This window comes from Cervus elaphus, chromosome 23 (genome assembly GCF_910594005.1).
Source record: "Cervus elaphus chromosome 23, mCerEla1.1, whole genome shotgun sequence".
NCBI lineage: Eukaryota > Metazoa > Chordata > Mammalia > Artiodactyla > Cervidae > Cervus > Cervus elaphus.
The window spans coordinates 38,622,988-38,638,665 of record NC_057837.1 but is presented as its reverse complement, the minus strand read 5'-3'; the positions used below and the strand labels follow the sequence as shown (position 1 = coordinate 38,638,665).

The following is a 15,678-nucleotide window of genomic DNA, read 5'->3' as shown; positions in this document are numbered from 1 at the left end:
TTTACTTTTCTTCAAGGGGATATTTATTGCCTATTTTTTTATTTTACAGCAAACTTAAATGTATTCACTTTTCACAAATGGAAAGTGGAAATCAAGCTATCTCTCAAATGTATATGCTGAACCAAAGTTCTGTTTTCAGAGTTTAGCAGTCAATCATGATTTTGGTCCAGGGCCACTAGTCCATGATTTCAAATAGTTGATGATCCTGGCAGTAACCGGAACAAAATCTTCTCTATATGTGACAATCGTTTCCACATAAAAGCCTTTTGGGGGCTCAGATAGTTCGTTTCTTGAGGCATCCTTTTGTTCTACTTTATCACCTTAAAGAAGAAAAAAAAAAAAAAGGAACATCTGCATCATTAACTTTTATTTTTTTATTATAGTTGATCACTAATTTTAACTATACAGCAGTCATTAGAATTATTAGTAGAGTCTTGAAAATTAAATAAATTAAGGTAAGAATTACCCCGCCCCATCAGATTCCTGACACCATTTTCTGTTAAAAGAAATTTTTTAAATAATTTTTTTAAAAAATGACCACTACAGGGAACTTCCCTGGTAGTCCAGATGGTAAGACTCGGAGTTCCCAATGCAGGGGTCCCATTTCAATCTCTAATCAGGGAACTAGATCCCACATGCCACAACCAAGACACCCGCAGTCAATAAATAAACGTGTTTGTTTTTTTTTTTAATGACCACTACAGAGATAAATGTTTTAAAACGCTCAATACTGGATGTGTGTACTTTCAGGCCACTGGTAATTTTCAACACCAAACGAAATCATCAGCACAGTTTTTACATTAAAAGCTTTACTGAAATATATTCTTCATATACACATTTAACTCACTTAAAATATATAATTCAGTCTTTTCAGATCTGTGCAATCAGCACTAAATAAAGTTAAGAATATCAGACACAAAAAAGAAAACCCTGATTTTTTTAGCAGTCGCTCCCCACCAACTCTCGCCTTCAGCCCCAGGCAACCCCTACTCTGGAGGAAACTAGATTTACAGCCCATTTCTGAAAGCTGGAGTATTTCCTCTTTTGGGAATCTATTGGGAAGATTTCAATACTCTTCGGCAGGTCCAACTCCTGAAATCGTTTGCTCGCTGAATGGGAAGAGGACTGATGCTATAGGAGCATCGCCTCTTTAAACCACCCTCTAGTGTCTTTTGCCATTTCACCGGGAACCTCGCAGATTCTTCAAATTCTGAGGACAGGGATGGCCTCATTCAGTAACTCCGCAGGGTCGGGGAAAAAGACTCTAAAAGGCCTTTTCCTGCATGGTTCCATGATACCGAGCAGCTCTAAGCAGTCGCCCCGGCGCTCCTTAGAATAAACCTGGGGAAGCGGCACCGCGAAGCCACTTCCGCTAACCGCCCGGACACGGCCCACGCAAGGCCGCGCGTCTGCGAAGGTCCTGCCCGAGAGCCGTACCTGGCTGCTTGCTCTTTTTCTGACTCAAGAAAATCAAGGAGCCCAGCAGGGTCCAGGCGCCCAGTCCGTAAACGACTGACATCCGCCGGTACCAACTAAGAGCTTGTGCCGGCCGCATGACGCCGCCGCGTAGACCCCACTCCTCCGAGTCTCGGGTGAAGGCGGGCCTTCCAGTCTCGTTTCACCGCCGCTGCCTCCAACGAAAAGCCGCTCTGGACAGCCGCTTCCGGCGCTGGCCCCGGTGCATCCTGGGGCGTGTAGTACCGACGTCCCGCCCGGAAAGAACTCAGGAGGTGTGGTGCTGGGCTCGGGACTTCCGTCTTTTGCCTGGAACCCACGACCTTGCCATCCACGTAACGGGGCCCTATGACAGCATCTCTCAAGCAGACCTCTCAGTTCAGTCGCTCAGTCGTATCCGACTCTTTGCGACCCCGTGGACAGCAGCACGCCAGGCTTCCCTGCCCATCACCAACTTCCGGACCTTGCTCAGACACCCAAGTCCAGTCATTCGATGATGCCATCCAACCATCTCATCCTCTGTCGTCCCCTTCTCATCCTGCCTTCAATCTTTCCCAGCATCAGGGTCTTTTCCAATGAGTTAGTTATTTGCATCAGGTGGCCAAAGTATTGGAGCTTGCATAATTGTAACCGCATGCCTTACAGAGGCTTGGCACTTGTTTTGGGGTCCCCCCCCGTTTTTTTGGACCCCTTAGCTTGTGGGATCTTAATTTCCTGACCAGATATGAATCCAAAACCCCTGCACTGGAAGCTGAACCTTAATTACTGGACTGCCAAGGAAATCCCCTGGCACTTCTTATTTTTATCAGAATATAGTTGATTTACAGTGCGGTTATGTTTCCGGTGTACAGCAAAGTGAATCAGTTTACATATACATAGATCCCCTCTTTTTTAGATTCTTTCCCATATAGGTCATTACAGAGTATTGAGTAGAGTTTCTCAATAGATTACGTCCTTATAGATGTGCTATAGATGCTATAGCTAATCTGTGCCATAGATTAGGTCCTTATTACTCCTGGAAATTAACAGAGGAGTCCAACAAAAGAAATTCCTGGATGACAGTTGTCATAGAAGTTGTGTGAGAGTTGCTCAGTCATCTCTGACTCTTTGCGACCCCATGACTGTGTAGCCCTCCAGGCTCTTCTGTCTATGGGATTCTCCAGGCAAGAATACCGGAGTGGGTTACCATGCCCTCCTCCAGGGGATCTTCTGGACCCAGGGATCAAACCCAGGTCTCCTGCATCCTAAGCAGATTCTTTACCATCTTAGCCACTGGGGGCCTATGTTAAAAGGGGACATAACCTCACAACAAGAATGAACTCCACTGGCTGGAATAGCTGGAATTTTTATAATTGAGGTAACAATGGTTTATAACATGTTTCACATGTACATTATAATTCAAGTTCTGTATGCATTGCAGTGACCTCACTACCACAGTCCCTTGTTTCCCTCCATCACAGGACAACAGACCCCCACTTAATCCATTTCACCCTTCCCCATCCCTCCTCCACTGGTAACCACCAATCTGTTCTCTGTATCTCAGGTGAGGGAGGGACAATGCGACTCCAGACCACTTGGCTTCAACAGCTGCACATATTTCTTACGTTTCCTTATCTGTTAATATTTGGACAGTAAATGAAGATTAAGTTCAGGAATTACTTGTTGGAGAATTTACATAAAACATACTCAAGACTTACACAGAGACTTCAGAAATAAAATATGTATTAGCATTATTTTAACCAGTGCTTTCTTCAGATTTATTTCCTTTCTGATCATTATGATTTTCATGTAAGCACGCTGCCAAAATACATTAGCTCTGATTTTATACAGGCTCTAAAAGTTAGGATATAAAAAGCATATAAACCTCTACCAATACGAAAATGTTTATGACCTTATAATTTTATGGAGTAAGAAAAGGGCACAGATAAGGAATACAAATAAATTAAAATCTAAAGAGTTACTAACACTTCCTTTGATTATTTATTAAAATCCACCAGCAAAGTAAAAGGAATGTTAAGCCTTTATAAAAAATTGTGAACACAAAGTGACAGTGTTTTCTTCCATTTCCTGCCTATATCCTTAGCTCAACAAGCACTGGAGACAGCCAGCTTCTTCAGATGGTCCATGAACACCTGCAGGCTAACATCATCAGTGAGGATGGGCGCTCCCGTTTCCTGAAATAAAATGACAAGGGTTTACTGGCAGGTATCTTAAAAGCTGACTAGAATCCATGAATTAGGGACTTTCCCCTCAGGAAACTAGAAGTGCTGTCCCTCTGCCAAGAATATTCCTGCCACCCATCCCCATCCCCTACAGAGCTAACTAATTTTTTCAAGTGAAGCATAGTTTCCTCACAAAACCCTCCCTGATCCACTCGGACCTGGCCATCCCTGCCACTACACAGTTGTGAGCGCATGCTCTCTTACTTCATCCTCTGTGTAATTCTCAGGACTCCTCCAGGGCTGGCTCCCACATGACAGAATTCAAAAGAGCAACAAACTCACCATTAGGAGTAAGAAACGTTAACATCCTCTCTCAAAAACTTCTGGAACTATACAGATAATCAGCAGGGGTATGCAAGAATTCAACATCACCATCAACTAACGGGACCTAGCTGACATTGTAGAACAATCTGTAAATCCATCCAACAGCAGAAGACCCCATCAAGTGACCATGGCACACAGAGGCCAAACAGGCCACATCCTGGGCCATGAAACAAACCATCAAGTTTTTTAAAAGTGAAATAATGCAAGGTATATGGTTTAACCACAATGGAATCAAAATAAAATCAATAACTAAAGACAAAAAGGAAATCTCCGGAAACTAAACAACACTTATAATCCAAAAGTCAAAAAAGAACTCTCAAAGGAAATTTTTTAAAATGTATCAAACTGAATGAAAACAAGAATACAACAATCAAAACTTGTGTGACATAGCAAAAGCAGTGCTGCAAAGGGATTTAGAAGCACTAAATGCATATAGTGAAGAAGAGAAAAGTCTCAAATCAATAAACTCCTACCTCAAGAACCTAGAAAATGAAGGATATAAAACCACAGCAAGCAGAAGAAAATAAAGATTAGAGCAGAAATCAATGACCCAGAAAATATATAAGAGGACAAGAAAAGGAAATAACAGGTATTCAGATTGGAAAGGAAGAAATAAACTGCTCCTACTTGCAGAAGTCTGTAAAAAATCCCAAGGAATCTACCAAAAAACTCTCAAAAGTAGCAAGTGACTCAGGAAGGTCAAAGGACACAAGTCTACAAAAATAACTTTATGTTATGGTTGCTTACTTATGATTCTTTGACTTTATGATGGCGTAAAAGCAATACTCATTCAGTAGAAATCATACACCACATTTTACATTTTGAGTTTTGGTCTCTTTCCAGGCTAATGATACACAGCCCCAGTCTCCTGTGATGCTGGGCAGCTCCCAGTCAGCCACACTGATCACATGGGTGAACAACCAAGACACTTACAACCATTCTGACCCAGACAACTGCTCTGCTTTTCACTTTCAGTTCAGTATTTAATAAGTTACATGAGATACTCAATACGTTTTGTGTTATTATAAAATATGTTTTGTGTTAGATGGTTTTGCCTCACTATAGGCTGATGTAAGTGCTCTTAGCATATTTAAGGTAGGCCAGGCTAAACTATGATGTTTGGCAGGTTAGGTGTATTAAATGCAATTTCAACTTATGATGCATTTATTCACGTGTAATCCCACAGTAAGTTAAAGACCTGTACTAGCAATGAACAACTGGACACTGAAATTAAAAATACAGTATCACTAAGAGTCACTCAAGAAAAAAAAACAACAAAAACTGATGAAAGAAATAAAAACAGACTCAATAAATGGAGAGACATACTGAGTTCAGATAGGAAAGCTCAATAAAGGTGCCAACTCTCCCCAAATTGACAGACAGGTTCAATGCAATTCTTACCAAACTTCCAGCAAGATTTTTAAAAGATAGATACAAGATTATTGTACAACTCATATGGAAATGCAAAGAAATCAGAATAGTTAAGGCAGTTTTGAAAAAAAAAGTGACAGAAACCAATCTACCTGATTTCAAAACTTACTATGCAGCTACGATAACCAAGACTGTATGGTGCTAGTAGTGAGACAAACACAGGTCAACAGGACAGAACAGAAGCCCCAGAAGTGAACTCACACAAATATGCCCAAATAATCTCTGACACAGATACAAAAGCAATAAGTGGAAGAAAGGTAGCCTTTTCAAGTAATGGTACTGAAACAATCGGACACCTATAAACAAAAAATAAACCTAAGCCTCCCATCTCATACAAAAGTTAACTCAAAATGGATCACAGACTGAAATGCAAATTTAAAGTAAAAAAGTCATAGGAGATATTTGGAATCTAGAGTAAGACAAAGATTTCCTGACATCAAAAACACAATCCATATTTTTAAAAACAATGCACTTCACAGAAATAACTTTTGCTTTGCAAAGACCCTGTGAAGAGAATGTATACACAAACCAGAAGAGAGAGAAAACATATGCAAAGAATGAATATGACAAAAGACTAGCATCAAGAATATATAACTCTCAAAACTCAATCGTTTAAAAAAAAAAAATCCAATTAAAACATAGACAAAAGACACAGACTTCACTGAAGACACACAGATGAGAAAGCACCAAAAAAGATGTTCAACATCAGTAGCTATTAGGAAAATGTAAATCAAAACCACAATGTTATACCACTCACATCTGTCAGAACAGCTAAAATAAGAATAATGACAACATCATATGCAGACAAGGAGAGAGAGACGATGCTTCATACATTGCAGCTGGGGATATAAAAGGAGACAGTCACTCTGGAAAAAGAGTATGGCAGTTTCTTTAACAACTGTTTAACTATCAGCCAACTCAACTAATGAACTCCTAGGCATTTATTGCAGAGAAATGAAGACTTATGTTCAAGAAACTTGTACAAGAATGTTTACGGCAGCTTTATTCCTTATGGCCAGAAACTGTGAACACCACAGCTGTCCTTCATGGGTGAATGATAAACTGCAGTATGTCTACACCATGGAACACTACTCAACCAATAAAGAAGCAAATTATCCACACATCCAACCACCTGGATCTCTAGATAAGCACGCTTATAAGGGGAGAAAGGCCAATCCCCCAAGAGGTTTCATATATGTTCACTGATTCGCAATAGTTTCTGCTATACAGCTAAGTGATTCAGCTATATATACATATGTAAATATATTATTTTTCACAGTCTTTTCCATCATGGTTTATTACAGGATGTTGAATATAGTTCCCTGTGGAACCTTTTTCATGAGAAAATTACAGAAATGGAAACCAGAAGATGAGCTGCCAGGTGTTGGGGAAAGGGTGGAGGCAGGAAGGACGTGAGTGTCACTATAAAAGGCAACACAAGAGATCCTTGTGGTGATGGAAATGCGTATCTTGACCTCATCAATGTCCTGGTTATGATATTGTTACAGCTCTGCAAGATGTTACCACTGGGGGAACTGGGTTAAGGTATAGGGGATCTCTCTGTGTTATTTCTTACAACTGCATATAAATTTTACAATTACCACCCCCAAGAATTCTCTAAGAATGTACAATGAAAAACAAGATTCATTTGAGGGAGACATAAATGCTGGGAATAATCAAATAAAGAAGGAAGCCGGTGCTGAGAAGTGAAGAGATGTGAGAAGTGGTGAGCAGGAGCAGAGGGCAGACAGAGCAGGAAGCGCAGGGCTGGGGGAGATGCTACGTGTTTCTGAGTGGAGCACATGGAGGTCACAGGTCAGCGTCCAGTCCTTTGGCCTGATCCCAGCGGACTCCACTGTGCACTGCCGAAGAGGATCCACATGTATCCTGCCTCCAGCCTACACAGTAGACTCCAGTCCCCCCCTTATCCACAGTGGACAGGTTCCATGACTCCACTGCCTGAAACCACACACGGGTAGAATGGAACCATGCGTATACTAAGGTTTTCCTATACAGGTGTTAACAGGCAGGTGGTGTGGACAGTGTGGATACACCAGACAAAGAGAACACAGGTGGGAGAGAACAGGAAGGTGTGAGGCTTCATCAGGCTACTCAGAATGGTGTGTAATCAAAAGTGATGAATTATTATTTCTGACCATTTTCTCGGGTAACTTAAACCTTATAAACTGAAAATGTTAGTAATGGAAAATTCCTATATTATTCAAAGTTTTCTTCCAAGCAAAATACCCAAATTACTATCTCTGGGCCAAAAGGGATTCAATCTGTAGCATTTAATTTTCTCACTTTGAGTTTTTTTTTTTTTGGGCACACCATGTGGCTTGCAGGATCTTAGTTCTAGGGCAGGGCTCGAACCCTGGGCCGTGGCAGTGAAAGCACCAAATCCTAACCACTGTACCGCCAGAGAATCCTCCAAATTTGTAGAATTTAAAAGCAAAATTTTAAAAAAGTAGCCCGGCCCCTCCTCAAATTCCTGACAGTTACTCACCTGTCCCCAAGCATACAGGTTATTGTGTGTCTGAGACGGATTCACTTTGGACAAAAGAAATCGAGCCTTAAAAAAAAAAAAAAGTAGATTTAAAGATTAAAAATGGCATTAGTATTAGTTTAACAGGAAAAAAAGGTCTTACTTTTTTTTTGGTTAAATTAGAAGCTTTTTTACCACATGGGAACCCGTTTGTTCAGTTTATGCCCAAGGCTCTCCATTCACTGGGCTCCTGAAACACGAGGTGTATTTTACTCTGGTAATCCTCTCCTTTCCAAACCAGAATATTCTGACCACTCATTTAGAAAGAAGTCATATTTGGAAGCTGCCCTGCCTGTTGATTTTGGTCACCACATAATACTGACCAAGCTGTGTGGATTTAGAGCCTTCAGGAGGCATCGTGCACGAGGCCAGCAGAGCAGCAGGCCAAGCTGGCTCACCTGGCTGCCCCCATGCTCCGTGTGGATGTACCGCGGCATCGGGAACCGCGCCTGCAGGATCTCCTGTGCGTCATCCAGAGGTGCCTGTAGGAGGTGCTTGAAGTTTTCATACTCGGGCATGTCCTGGTAGCCTGCCTTCCGCCACTGGGCGATGGTCTGCAGCAAACAGACAAATCACAACTTGTTGTGGAGATGCTGTAATGACAGTCTTAGGATGGCCCTGACATTCTAACACTCCACCCAGGACCTGTTTCTAGTGACAAGGTCTTAAGTCAGGAAAGATGAGTTGCAGAGGGGACCCAAGTAGATCTGACCAGGATACTCCCATCTGAAAAAAGTCTCAGGTTATAAAACACCTGTTAGTATTAGAAAACCATTTCTTCCTTGCAGGACATTTGAAATCACTTGTAATGTACAGACACCAGACAGTCAAGTCAGTTGTTAAAAAGAAATGAACTGAAGGTAAAGAATGTATCAATATATAATAGAAAAAAAGAAAACATCCTTGAACATAGAGGATTTTCTTTTGAGGAATCCCTCCTTTCCTTAGGGCACAAACCTCTCTGAGAAAGAAATGAACACCATCCACAGCCATCCTTGGGAACCACAGACCTGGCATAAGGTTCACTGGGCCATGTTATCTCAGATAAACACTCTAGTCCCAAACTCAGCGGTGTTTACTAGTGACTCTAATGCAACTCTGAAAGGACAGTGTGAATATAAAAAGTTCACTGAGAAAAAGTAAACTGATTTTGTCTGAAAACTCAGAAAGCAATAAATCATAGTGATTTAAAAGGACCACCTAAAAAAAACTATGGTGGTTTCTCAGAAAACTAAAGATAGAACTATCATATATGACCATTCCTGGGCATATATCTGAAAGAACAAACACACTAATTCAAAAGATATGTGCACCCCAATGTTCATAGCACACTTCTTACAACTGCCCAGATATGGAAGCAACCTAAGTGTCCATCAACAGAAGAATGGATAAAGAAAACATGGGGTATATACACAACAGAATACTACTCAGCCCTAAAAAAAGAACAAAATTTTGTCATTTGCAATAACATGGATAGACGTGGAGGGCATTATGCTAGTGAAATAAGTCAGAGAGAGAAAGATAAATACTGAATCAGCTCACTTATAAGTGGAATCTGAAAAATACAACAAATTAGTGAGCATAATGAAAGAGAAACAGACACAAAGATCTAGGGAACAAGCTAGCAGTTACCGGTGGGAGGAGGAAGGGGCAGGATAGAGCTTAAGGATATACTTAACAACGTGAGAAAAGTAACCTTTAAAAATTGTATAAAAAAATTTTTTAAATGTAAAAGGACCACCTGAAATTTACTTATAGCAAGTAATATTGAAATTATTATTTTTTTTTTTGATTATTAAGTATACAAATACCATAACCAAGGTCTTACCTCACCAAGATAAATGACAATTTGGAAGAAAGTGTCCATGAGCAGAATTCTGTCAGCAAGAATGCTGCTGCTGTCCAGGAGCACGGGCTGCAACACAGGGAGAGAACGGCATGGGTCTTCCCTTGGTGCCCACATGGCCACTTGCCAGTCCCCGGCCCGGGGCCAACCCCCACCCAGAGCCAACCACCCCCCTCCCCCCCCGGGCAGCTGCAGGGCCGAATATACACCGCAGGGAGGTTCACCCCCTCTTCGTGCCAAGTTCCCACTTTCTGCTCCAACCGGGCAGCTCTAGGTTTCAACTTTGTTCAAAAAAGAGATTTAAATAATCTCTCATCAACTGGGAAGCAAGATGAATGTTATCTTCTGCTCTAGGAACCAGAAATAATTCCAAATTTTGTTTTGTACTAGAAATAAATTCTATCAGAGACACATTTCTCGCAAATCTACTGCAGTAGATGACAGAGAACTACAATGCCTACATGAAAAAGAACATCCTTTAATACCAGTTTTAAAGTTCACTTAAAAATATATTTATGACTTTTATTTCAATAATAAAAGTAAACTTAAACTCATTAAGGAAAATCTGAAAATTTCTACTAAAGAACAACAAATATTGACATTGCGGTTTATTTCTTTATAGTTTTTCATTCCTGGCGGCTTTTTAAAAATCATCTTTAATCTAACATAAGGACTTACTTTTTATTCTGTTACATAAACTTTGTGAATACTTCTGGTTACTTAACTTCCCTAATAATGAACATCTGGACTGCTTTCTAATTTTATGCATCCTGTGACTTTTTCCTATGCACGTTATTTTTTTTTAATACTCAGAAATGCTGCTAAATTACTATAAAGACTCAAAGATTTCTCTCTTATGGTTTTGCTCTAAGAGTGAACTTGCTAGAGTAAAAGCACTCCGTATCAGGCGATTCCTAGTGCCCAGGGCCCTTACCTCTGGGGGCCCGTGGAAGGAGTAGGAATACAGGATGGGCTGGATCATGATGAGGGACTGGGTGAGGTCCTGCCGGGCAAAGTGGTGCCGATAATACGAAGACTCGTCAGGGCTGTTGTTGAAGACTTGAAGGAATGGAGACCTTCTAAGATGGAACATGAACTGCATTTACAAAGAAAAAAGAACAAAGCATACAGCTGTCACCTTCCTAAGACCCCCAGAGAGCAGAACCGCCAGCCCGGAGACAGGAGAACCAGCCCTCAGGACCAAGGCCTCCGGGCGCGGTGAGCTGAGGCGGGGATGGCAGCCTGGGGCTGGGGAACAGGGAGGGGAGAGCTGAAAGATGACCGTTCTTTCCTGAGGTGAAAGTGGCCGAGATCCGCTGCTCAACAATCGAACATACTCAACACTACTGAACTGCACACTTAAAAATGGGTGAGAGGGTCAATCGTATGCTGTGGAGTTTTCACTACAATTAGAAATAAACATTTCTAAAAAAGAGGGGGTTCTCTGGGGGAGTCAAAGTTTCCACATGGAAGGGCCAAGGCGGAGAAGCTTGTCTTCTCGTGGGCCTCCTTCTAGCCTCGACAGCTCGGACACAGGCCGGACAGACACACATCAGAACCGCCCAGCCAGCCTGTCCAGTGAGCTGGGCTCTCGAGCCTCCCTGCGGCCCTAGAGTCCAAGCTACACAAGCTAAAGACTGAAATCTAGGCCCACTCACCAAACCGAGTATCTGATAAGGTAATACCCGTTTGTGTACCAAAGTCCTAACAAGTTCCCTTAAAAATGAAAGTCTGCTTCTTCCTCACTAAGGTATCCCTGAGGGAAGGAGGAAAACCTTGAGCTTGCCTCCTGTTCTGGGGAAGCTGCATCTGTGAGGGGCCCGATCCACACACCCCAGGCCCAGCTACGGGGCTGGCTCCCAGCCACCAAACGAAACAGGTGCCTGGCCCTCAGCAAACAGCGAATCAGAGATCATGCCACAGCCTCACAGCAACAGGCCTGTTCTGCCTTCTCCCCAGCGTCTGTGCACCTGCTCTCTGGGTGTCCCTTGTGTCTCCCAAGGGGCTCAGGCACCAGCTGACCTTGACCTGAACGACCTTCGTCACCTACAGATGAAAGTCTCCAAACACACGGAGTCTTCACTTTACCCCAAGAGCAGAGAGCTTTATGACTTTCTTCTTCTTTTGTTATTTTAACAACAGGTATTACTTACCTGAGGGTATAGAGAGAAGGAATCTGATAACCTAAATGACACAGGGTCTTCTTTGTTATACTGTCCAAACTTCTGACACTGGTGAGAGAAAACAGGGAAAAAACAACAAAGTGAGTTACCTGAAAACTCCTGGGAAGAAGGCCACGCCCCACCCTCACCTCCGCCCCTTCCTGCTCAGTCCAGTGCTGCATGCAACACCCAAAACCTGTGCGGGGAAGGGGGGAGGTCTGGGAGGGGCTGGAGCCCCCTGTCCTAACAGCTCCCATGCAGGGCCGACTGGGAGGGGCTCGAAGAGGCATCCCAGGCGACTTTTCCATAGGAAAACCTCCAGGACCAGGATAATCTAACATCCCACCTCTCTACCACTCCGCTGTCCTCTCACAGCCAAATTTATGAATGTTTTCTCTTCCTGCTCTATTTCCTCTTCATTTCACACACCCTCTGGTCACCAGAGGATCCGACTGCCCACCGTTTGAAAAAAGCTCATCTCTAGCAACGAGCCTCTCTGCATCACATTCTCGCACAGACCTCACCATCCCAAATCCTCTCCCGCCGTGAGCCAGGGGACCCCCAGCCTCTTCAGTTTCTCCTGTTAGCCAGCCACTAGAGCAGCAATTTCCCGTACCCCGTCATCAAGCGACTGATCCTCCTCTGCCTCATCAAACAGCCCACCCCCCTCCTTCCCCCTCACTGTGGCGGGCTCCTCCACCCCTTTCCTCACCTCCCATCCTCGCCTCCTTGTCTACAAACAGCTCGACGGCCAGTCCAGTGTCACCCGTGTCCTTCCTCCAGATTCAGTGCTGACCTCTGACCTGAGCTCCTTCAGGACCTCTCCTGACTACAGGTGGGTACTTTCCTTGGACATGCTTTCAAAGTTCACACTCAAAATAAACTATTACATTAAAAAAAAAAAGATTCCTCTCCTCCACCTTCAAGCTCTTCTCCTTTCCCCTTTTCCAGCGCTCCATCATTCTTACAATTACCCACACTTAAAACCTGACTCTGCGTTGATTATTTTCTTCTTTGAGTCCAAAGATAGTTTGACCAGGCTCAATCAATCCTCCTCTCAGCATACATCCTGATTCCAAACTTCCTCTCCCCTCCAACCGTACCGCCACCATCCTGGCCTCTGCCCCCTGGAGCCAGAAAAATCCTCCATGGGCCTCCCCAACAGCGGCCCTTTCACCCTCCAATGGATCTTACATGATGACAGGTGGTGTGAACACAAGCATCACGCTGCTGACACACCTCTGCTTCAGAACCACACTTGCCCCTTCCCCTGACTCCACAACCAGGGCATCGCGCGAACGGCTGCTCCCCCACTGCACACTCAGGCACCTGTGACCGTGGCCTCTGCAGGTCCCCGCACACACTGACCGCACACTGTGCCCACAGGCTGGCAATGCCTCACCCCAACTTCCCCCCCCAAACCCTCCAGGGTTTGGAGGGAAAATGCAGAAGCCCAGCATTCACAGGGACTCCTGAGTCAACCCTCAACACACTCAGGTCTGCACCATCGTCTAAACAGTCTGTGTGTGGAGCCTCTTCCCACCTGTAAGGTGAGCCCTGGAGGGGAAATGCGTGTTTGAGGCTTCCTTTACACTCTTCTCAGTGCTTGGTGTGAGGTAAGCAACTGATAAAACTCTTGTTTACAGAATATATAAAATAACAGGTTTAAGTGACAATTATCTTTTCTCAAAAGTAGAACTGAGACCAAGACCAAACTCAGTGCCACTGCCCCCAACTCACCAGCCGGATGAGCTGTCGGTCCAGCCACCGGAGCACGTCCGGCCCCTCCTCCGACTCGGCTCGGAACACCCCCAGCCGTGCCATCAGCACCGCCGCCGCCTCCTGGTCAAACGCCGCTTCAATGTGCTTCAGCTGGCTCTGCACATCTGCCCAACTGACCAAACATCCCAGGGTGAGGGCCGGCTCTCACACTCACACACGCACCTCTTCTTCATCTGTGTTTACACACACGCACACACACACACACAGAGGCTCTCACACTCAAACACGCACCTCTTCTTAATCTCTGTTTTTACACACACACAGACACACACACACACAGAGGAATAATACTCAGCCACAAAAAAAGGAATTCTATTCCACCATTTCCAACAACACGAATGGACCTAGAGGGTGCTATGCTTACTGAGACAAGTCAGACAGAGAAAGACAAACACTAATACTCTACGTTTTCACTTACATGTGGAATCTAAAAAGTGAAACGAATGAATATAACGAAACATAAACAGATTCACAAATAGAGAACAAGCTAGTGGAAAGGGAAGAAGGGAGGAGCATGAGAGGTAAAATCTACTGTGTATAAAATAAACTGGTTACAAGGACATACTGTACAGCACAAGGATTAGAGCCAACATTTTATAATAACTGTAAATGGAGTTACAGCCTATAAAAACATGAGACCACTCTGTTGTAAACCTGACTCTAATACTGTACTTGGTCATTCAGTCATGTCTGACTCTTTGCGACCCCATGGACTGCAGCCCACCAGGCTCTTCTGTCCATGGGATTCTCCAGGCAAGAATACCGGAGTGGGTTGCCATGCCCTCCTCCAGGGGATCTTCCCAACACAGGGATTGAACCCAGGTTTCTTGCACTGCAGGCAGATTCTTTACCAACTACTTCAAAAAAGCTTTTTTTTTTTTTTTTCCCCAAAACAAAAATGAGGTTGAGGCCTTTATGTACTGACAAGAAAGGTATCCTTGACACATTAACGAGAGACGCTTATGCGCACCAACACAAAAGCCATCATGTATATAATGCACACACGTGGTACACGACTGCCCAGAAATGGGACTGTGGACAGTGAAGCTAGCATGGTAATTGTACTTCACCTCAGGGGAGGCAGGGAGGCCCACTCTTTACATAACTACGTGCTGTTTGAATCTTTTTCAAGGACGGTATGCTTATGGGTCACTTATTTGATAAATAAAATGATGAAATATCATTTCTAAAGAACTTATCCCTACTAAAGGAGCATCTTCTAAGCTGAGTAAGCTGCAGTGCTGCCTCCTCCCCCACCCCCTCCTCCCCCACCCCGTCCCCATCCTGCTCTGATCAAATGAGCCAGCAAGGGCTAGTGAGGACCCTGCAATCAGTGGATCACAGAGATGAACAACCAGATACTAGATTCCCTCCACAGCAAAGACCAGGGGCTCAGCAGAGAGGAAGCTGGGGTGCTCACTTGCGGGCAACGGTGGTCACACGGATGCGCCGCTGGGTGCTGGAGTGCTGGCAGTGCGTGACGAACTGGATGGCGCCTCGGCCTCCTTGCGGGATGGGGGCGTTGTGCTGCAGGGCAAGAGGCCAGCACCCTGTTACTGTCAGTGCAGGACACCACAGAAGCGGTCACAAAGGCTGCAGGTGCATCCTAAGACGACCAACACCGTGGTGACAGCAAGGTTCTCAAGGCGTGCTGAATGCGACACTTAACATCAGGGCTTTTCACTGTTTATAATCCTTATCTCAAAAAAAGAGAACCAGCTGGGGCTCAGTGACAATTTACAGGGGTGGGATGTCAGGGGAGGTGGGAGGGATGTTGAAATGGGAGGGGACATGGGTAAACCTATGGCTGATTCATGTTGATGTTTGGTAGAAACCAATACTGTAAAGCAATCATCCTTCAATTACAAATAAATAAATTTTTTTAAAAATTAACTAAAGATAAAAATTAAA

At 43.9% G+C, this 15,678-nt stretch overlaps 1 protein-coding gene across 2 annotated transcripts in view; it reads right to left on the bottom strand.

The window, feature by feature from the left end:
• The window catches only part of SEC23B (SEC23 homolog B, COPII coat complex component), a 33,285-nt gene continuing 17,607 nt past the window's right edge, over positions 1-15,678 (bottom strand). For both annotated transcript variants that reach the window (XM_043883773.1, XM_043883772.1), the window contains exons 13-21: positions 15,188-15,294; positions 13,726-13,879; positions 11,977-12,054; positions 10,758-10,919; positions 9,806-9,892; positions 8,376-8,531; positions 7,939-8,004; positions 1,438-3,629; positions 1-320 (exon numbers count right to left, since the gene is read on the bottom strand). In XM_043883773.1, coding sequence (XP_043739708.1) covers positions 3,540-3,629; positions 7,939-8,004; positions 8,376-8,531; positions 9,806-9,892; positions 10,758-10,919; positions 11,977-12,054; positions 13,726-13,879; positions 15,188-15,294 — 900 coding nt within the window. In that variant the 3' untranslated portion in view covers positions 1-320; positions 1,438-3,539. The remainder of the gene's footprint in view (positions 321-1,437; positions 3,630-7,938; positions 8,005-8,375; positions 8,532-9,805; positions 9,893-10,757; positions 10,920-11,976; positions 12,055-13,725; positions 13,880-15,187; positions 15,295-15,678) is intronic.